The sequence below is a fragment of the Penaeus chinensis genome, chromosome 36 (assembly GCF_019202785.1).
Source record: "Penaeus chinensis breed Huanghai No. 1 chromosome 36, ASM1920278v2, whole genome shotgun sequence".
NCBI lineage: Eukaryota > Metazoa > Arthropoda > Malacostraca > Decapoda > Penaeidae > Penaeus > Penaeus chinensis.
Window position 1 is genome coordinate 11,853,594 of NC_061854.1, and position 7,500 is coordinate 11,861,093.

Consider the following 7,500-nt stretch of genomic DNA (forward strand, 5'->3'; position numbering starts at 1 on the left):
TTTTTTTTTTTGGGCTGTCGGAAGATAACGTCAGGTGAGAAATGAAAAGAGCGAGAACATCATCAAGGAGGAAGAGTGTCCGGAATCGTCGTAGCAAAATCTAAGGTTAAGCACGCCACGTTTCATTACAATTAAAGGAATGCTGAAGCTCGTCGTGGCTGTTAGGTCCGGGGTTGAGGAAAAAAGCTACTCGGTATGTGCATCATAACATTTACTAGCATTATTGCAAAATTAATAGGAGGATAAATGGATAGTAACCGTAAAGACTATTACTTATTAATTCAATGGGAGATGAAGTTATATTTTGAATAGGCTTATCAACTCATTGTCTCTGCTTAGACGTGCGCGAAAATAGCTCATTAAATATTCATTTTCCTCCGGACTTCATTCGAGCCCTGTCAAATCCTTTGCTGTAGTTTTCAGAAGGGCTTTGTTAACGAGGCAGATGTTAGGTAAGCGAGACTCTTTTAAAATTTTATTTCTTAAACATGATTTTTTTCACCGTCGACAATGTTAAATATCGACTTAACGTGTATTTTAATGCTTTTGTAATGGACTGGATATTGAACGAACCAACGTTAACTGAATTACTTTTGTTTTGCATTCGAGAGAATCGTGTTTAAAAATAAGGAAAAATAAAAGAAAAACACAAACTACTTGTAATGGGAGACCAAATATCATTTAACGAAAAAATAAAACTAGTGAAAAACAAGCAGTGGAGTCTCAATCGATTTATAGTATCAATTTACTTATTAAATTCGAAACTCAAAAAAAAAAAAAAAAAAAGATCAAAACAGAGAGATGCATCTTTTAGAGAAAATATTACCACAGCCTAAAAAACAACAACCAAACAAACAAAGATGAATCTGTTGCAACACACAACGTTTCCTGTATGTTGTTGTTGTTGTTGTTGCATATCGGCCTCGATGAGCGCAACGTAGATATGAGGGAAGCGCGTCCACAGGTGTTTTCAAACCAACTGCCCGAAAATGCGTTTATCAAATGTTCTGTTAGTTTAAACTTTCCTCTCTAATATAAGCCTCAGTGTGTTCACATTCATGAACTCCAGTCATGAGACAAGAGTGCATTAACGTGGACATATCGATGCTTAAGTTGCGGGTGAAAGTTTAAACTAACAGGATATTTAATAATCGCATTTGGACGCACATGCTTTCATATGAGGATTTCCTTCTCAAACATATCGCATAGCATTTATTATGATTATTTTTTATATATAAATTCTGGATTCTCATGTTCATTGTCTCTAAATTAGAAGCTGTATGTTGTTTGAGAATATAATCGTGGAACAAAATAGCGGCTAAATGGGGAGGAGGGAAACTTATCAGAATATTTATGAATAAAATACAAAATCTGCAGCAGAAAGATTTTTATTTCATTTTTCTTTTCTTTTTTGAGCCCTAGGAAAGCTTTAGAATAACAACAATAATATTATTTTTCCTCTAACTCTGAGAAACTCAAGTATATGAACCTCGACTTGAGAAAAAAAACCTCTAAGCCAAGTTGTCATTTAATATCAACCTTATTTTAAGGGAAAGGGACTTCCTTATATTTCTTTTCCTTCCTTATCATGGTTTTATATACTATGCTTTACTTGTATACCATTCTTTATTTATTACATTTTTTCTTTATAGAAGACAGATCATCGTATATAGATTATTATTTCTGTACTAAATATATATCAAGCAAAACATGGCGATATAATTATTTTCCTAGAATACTCCAAAATCAATCAATATGATTCACATCAGTCTACAGTCTAGTTCATTCACACCGGTCTTTCTTAATTCACATCCGTCCAAACCTTTCCCCTTCGTTCCCCAGGTGAGCCTCTCCATCTGGCCGATCCTACAGACCCTCAACTTCAGCCTGGTGCCGGAGAAGAACCGCGTGATGGCGATCTCCCTCGGCTCCTTCTTCTGGATGGTGTTCCTCTCGTACGTGCACCACACCCGCGCCGAGGACCTGCCCGCCGAGCTCACCACACGCCGCGTTCACTACGACTACAAGCACGGACCACGCGAGGCCATCGAGACGTGGGTGACAGCCGCAGCGATCTCTTCGAACGCGGCCGCCTTGCCTAGGACTGAGTAAGTTCCGAGGGGTAATTGGACAGGTAGAGATGTAGGATGGAGAGATAGAGAGAGAGAAAGAGAGAGAGAGAGAGAGAGAGAGAGAGAGAGAGAGAGAGAGAGAGAGAGAGAGAGAGAGAGAGAGAGAGAGAGAGAGAGAGAGAGAGAGAGAGAGAGAGAGAGAGAGAGAGAGAGAGAGAGAGAGAGGAAAGAGGAGGGAGAGAGATGTCTAAAGAAATATCAGGATACCAAAACTAGGTCACTTGCAAAGATAATGCTACATACTTATATACAGTAATTATCACTCTCTCTCTCTCCTCGCTTCCTCTGTCTCTCCGTACTTTTCCATCTACTCTCCCCTCCTTCTCTTCTCCCTCATCTTTTCCCTCCCCCTCTCCCTCTACCGCCTCTTCCCCTCCTCTCGCTTCCACCCACTTCTCCACCACCTCTTCTCCCCTCCCGTCCACCTACTTTTTCCCTCGCCCTCCAGCAACTCTTTGCCATCTCTTCCCTTCACTTTCTCTTCCTCCTTTTCTTTATATCTTTGCTTTTTCCCCCTCTATCTCTTCTCCCCCGTCACTTTCCTCCTCCTCGCCCTGCACCTCCGCTTCCCTCCCTCTCGCCCGCCTCCTCTCCCCCATTTTTCCCTCCTCCTCGCCCTCCTCATGATCTCCCCTCCTACTTAATGATTAAGTTTCCCCTTTGAGTTGTGAATGATTAAGGCCAGTTCATGCACAATGTTTTCCCCTCGGCTTCAAAGGCGAACCCGGCTGTTTGCTCGTTCCCGGCGAGCGCGAGGGTTTCGGTCTCGTGTTTACGGTGCCCGGGGTTAATATTTACTTCTTTTTTTCCTGACAAATTTTGTAGGAGCAGTTCAGACTCGAGTTCGCTTAATGAGAGATTTTTTTTCGAAGCGGATAAGATGGAAAGAATAAAAAGGAGGCGAGATGCTCTGAGTCCTTGTACTGGGGAAACAAGTCAAGTGATCTTCAAGTGTCTTGGGCAATAATGTTCGCATAAAGCTCTTTCGCTTCCGCCATTCTTTAAAGTTACAGATACTGGGTTTTGTAGGATTGTGCTTTGTGCAACTGAATGTTGATGAAAGTTCTTGTTCCAAGCGCTCTAGTATTTAACTTGTAGATCTCACCTCCTCGAGAGAAGTAGAACTCCATGAAAAACTGACGGTGATTTACGGCTAACTCTCTTCATTCTTCCACAGAGGCTGGGGTTCTGTATTCGGTACGACGGCCCACTGTTATTCTGTCAAGAATGAGAAGTCATCCCTTGAGGAACGTGACCTCACTGCCAAGAAGACAAGGGATTCATTAAGTTGTGCGAACGGGAAGTTGGAGTCCACAACATGTGACGTCATTAAGAAAGAATGAACCGGTCGGGTTGGACAAACAAGACGTAATGATACATCTGGAAGGAATGATTCGTATGGCTGTGAGGAGAGGAAAGAGTGATATATATCTGGCTGTGCAAACAAGATGGAATGCTCCATCCGTTTTGGAAATGGGTCTCCTTGTCGGTAGAAGGCTTTGACACTTGGCAAATAAGCATGAGGCTCCATCCACAAGGGCGTAGACTACAATGATAAGAGAGAGAGAGAGGGAGAAAGAGAGAGAGAGAGAGAGAGAGAGAGAGAGAGAGAGAGAGAGAGAGAGAGAGAGAGAGAGAGAGAGAGAGAGAGAGAGAGAGAGAGAGAGAGAGAGAGAGAAGAGAGAGAGAGAGAGAGAGAGAGAGAGAGAGAGAGAGAGAGAGAGAGAGAGAGAGAGAGAGAGAGAGAGAGAGAGAGAGAGAGAGAGAGAGAGAGAGAGAAAGAGAGAGAGAGAGAGGGGAGAGGGAGAGAGAGAGAGAGAGAGAGAGAGAGAGAGAGAGAGAGAGAGAGAGAGAGAGAGAGAGAGAGAGAGAGAGAGAGAGAGAGAGAGAGAGAGGGAGAGAGGGAGAGAGGGAGAGAGGGAGAGAGAGAGGGAGAGGGAAAGGGAGAGGGAGAGGTAGAGAGAGAGAGAGAGAGAGAGAGAGAGAGAGAGAGAGAGAGAGAGAGAGAGAGAGAGAGAGAGAGAGAGAGAGAGAGAGAGAGAGAGAGAGAGAGAGAGAGAGAGAGAGAGAGAGAGAGAGAGAGAGAGAGAGAGACAGAGAGAGAGAGAGAGAGAGAGAGAGAGAGAGAGAGAGAGAGAGAGAGAGAGAGAGAGAGAGAGAGAGAGAGAGAGAGAGAGAGAGAGAGAGAGAGAGAGAGGGCAATTTATTCTCAAGGAGTCCCTATAATTTGCTTGACATCAACATGAAAGGCACAAGATGTCGCCATTATTCCCCAAACAGAAATGCATTTATCCTTCAAATCCGTTTCTATGTAAACTTGAATAGATCTTCCTGCGAGAAACTGTGCATAAAAAAAGTCCATTTACGTGCAAAAACGTGAACCAAATCAGCTATCCCTTGTGTCCAAAATTCTTAAAATAGACGTATGAAATCCGAATCGCCCCGAAATTAGCGGCTGATAGTTTCTGCGAATAACTTCACCTCGCGAATTCCCGGAGGAGGCGCTCTGATGGCATCACGACGGTCGCGAGTCAAGGCCTGAGTTTTTATGCAAGAGTTTCACGTGAAAAGTTTTATTTTGACTTTTTAGTGTCCCGGGTGATTTATGCATTTGTTAACCATTATCTTATCTTATCGGGGTTTATTATCGCGTGTAGTTAATGACCTTATTAGATTTAGTGATTATACAAATTTGTTGATAAAAATGACATATATTTTTTTGTATACATTCTCATCTCATTATAAGTCACTGTAATTGCATAATGCATACATCATATATCTTATGTGGATATTTTCCATTATAATCATCATATATGCTGTTGCATATCTTATCAGTATTACCTTTAGTTTTGTAGTTAACGGAACAGTCATCAGTATATTTTAATTTGTAGTGAATATATAAATAAAGTTTATTATTTTAGTGTCCATTAATATTCTTCGAAACCATCTAAGAACGATATTAACAAGATTGATAAGATGACTTTGATAGTGCATGTTTCCTTAAACTGTATGAACATTGCAAACTTTCATGATCAAGTTAGCAACACAATTAGAGCTCATATATCCTCAGAATAAACCAAGCTACACACGCTATAAACATTGCAAACTATTGATATAAGATCTAAAGGAGCTTTCAACGTTATTGCTGGTTTTATCCCCATAACCAGCCTTACTACACAAGCCAAAGGGGGAATATACTGTAGCGGGCGTGTGTTGCGAGCCGCGCTGGGCACCGCAGCCGATCCGCTTGGTGCCTGGACGCCCCAGAGCGCCGATTGAATGCGAGCGAGGCGGTAGATTCTGTTCATATCTATCTGTCCATCTATCTATCTATATACATATATATACACATTTATCGTTCTGTCTATATATTTTTCTTTCTGTCTCTCTATCTAAATTTCTGTATATCTATACAGGGAAATATATAAATATACCATATAACTTACAAATGCATACATGACTACATACAAACACAAATGCTTGTTCATTTGTAAGCGTGCGTGGAAATATGTATATACGTATGGGTGTATGTATGCATCTCTGAATCCATGTACGTATGTAATAAGTATTTTCCATTTGATCCCATCTGATAACCTGTCAAATCGTCTTTCTGCTTTTCCATTAGTCAATAAGCTCTTTACTGTAAAAAGGAAAGGGAGATTACACTTGTATACTTTACGGATAGGGAAAGAAACATTAGCTTTATCTTTCATGTAAGCTTTTGAATATAATTCAAAGAAGAGGAGTTCATATGGTAAGTGTAAAAATAATTTGTTTAATGGGATAAATAGTATGTATATATGTATATCATTTACCCCGTTAAATTAACCTGTTTTCCTCGATCTACGTCGAGCTTGCTTGCCTTCTATTTCACCACTTAAGCTATGGTTTTCTAATGTGTCTTTACGGATTGCATGTCCAAGGAATCTGAGTTGTCGCGCTCGGATCAATTCTAGAAGCTCGCGTCACTGTCCAATTTTTTTTTTTATGAGAATCCCCTCATTGGACACTCGGTCGGTGTAAGGGTTGCGGAGCATCCTGCGGTAGAACTACATTTCTGCAGCCACTATATTGCGCCTTGTTGCAGCCGTCATTGTCCAGGACTGGCAACCATATAGGAGAGTCGACCATAAGAAGGTTTTCATGAGTCTGATTTTCATTTGTGTTGAGATCTTGCGGTCTGTTAGAATCTTTTGGTAGTCCATATATCTAAATCTATATATATCTATATCTATATCTATAACTATATCCATATCTGTCTATCTATCTATCTATCTATCTATCTATCTATCTATCTATCTATCTATCTATCTATCTACATATATATATGTGTGTGTGTGTGTGTGTGTACATATCTATGTATATATGAATATATATATACATATGTATATATAGGCATATATATATACACATATATATACATATATGTATATATATATGTATGTACATATATATATATATATATATATATATATATATATATTTATTTATTTATATATGTATACACACATAGACACCCACACACACCCACACTCAATTACCATGTATATATAAAACAAATACAATAAGAAATTAAATCAAAGCATGGCGTTTCAAACTCGCAAAAAAGTTCCTCATCAGACAGACAAACACCCGAAATGGTTACACAAAGAGTATCTTGACAAGATTATATGTGCTAGAGAGACAAATCGAACAAGAGCTGAATCAGGTCTCGGGAGGGGATCAAGACCGAAAAATCAAAGGAAGGCTTTGCTTACTAACAGTGATGTAGGGTCATCCAAGCCCCTCTGAGCAACTCTTTGAATTACACAATTTTCTAATGAACAAAACTTCGAGCATTTTTATTTCATATGAATTTGCCGACTTATAAATTGCTCTGGTGTTCTTATCCATATTATTGTTACTTACTATCATTATCATTATTATTATTACTATTGTTATTATTATTATCATTATCCTTATTGTTATTATCATTATCATTAACATTATAATTGTTATTATAACTTTAAATATAATCATTATCATTATTATCATCCTTATTATTGTTATCATTGATATCATCATTGTTATCATTATCACAATAGTAGTGTCACTCTTTTTATCATTATTACTGTTATTATTGTCATCAGCATTATTATTGTTATCATCATCCTTTTATTATTACTATTATCATTATCATTATTATTATTTTTGTTATCATCATTGTTATTATTATTTTTATTATTATTATTATTATTATCCTCATTAATATTACTATTATTATCATTGTTATTATTATTATCATTATTTTCATTATCAATAACATTATTCTTGCTAAATGTGTTGTCATTATTATTATCATTGTTATTATTATTATCATTATTATTAT

The 7,500-nt window shown here is 38.4% G+C and overlaps 1 protein-coding gene across 1 annotated transcript in view; it reads left to right on the top strand.

Annotated features, from left to right (window-relative positions):
* LOC125044942 (protein sym1-like) overlaps positions 1 to 3,744 on the top strand; it is a 19,296-nt gene extending 15,552 nt beyond the window's left edge. Inside the window, exons 5-6 of the mRNA XM_047641903.1 lie at positions 1,843 to 2,108; positions 3,310 to 3,744. Of these exons, the coding sequence (XP_047497859.1) occupies positions 1,843 to 2,108; positions 3,310 to 3,475 (432 nt within the window). The 3' untranslated portion in view covers positions 3,476 to 3,744. The remainder of the gene's footprint in view (positions 1 to 1,842; positions 2,109 to 3,309) is intronic.
* The last annotated feature ends 3,756 nt before the right edge of the window (positions 3,745 to 7,500 follow it).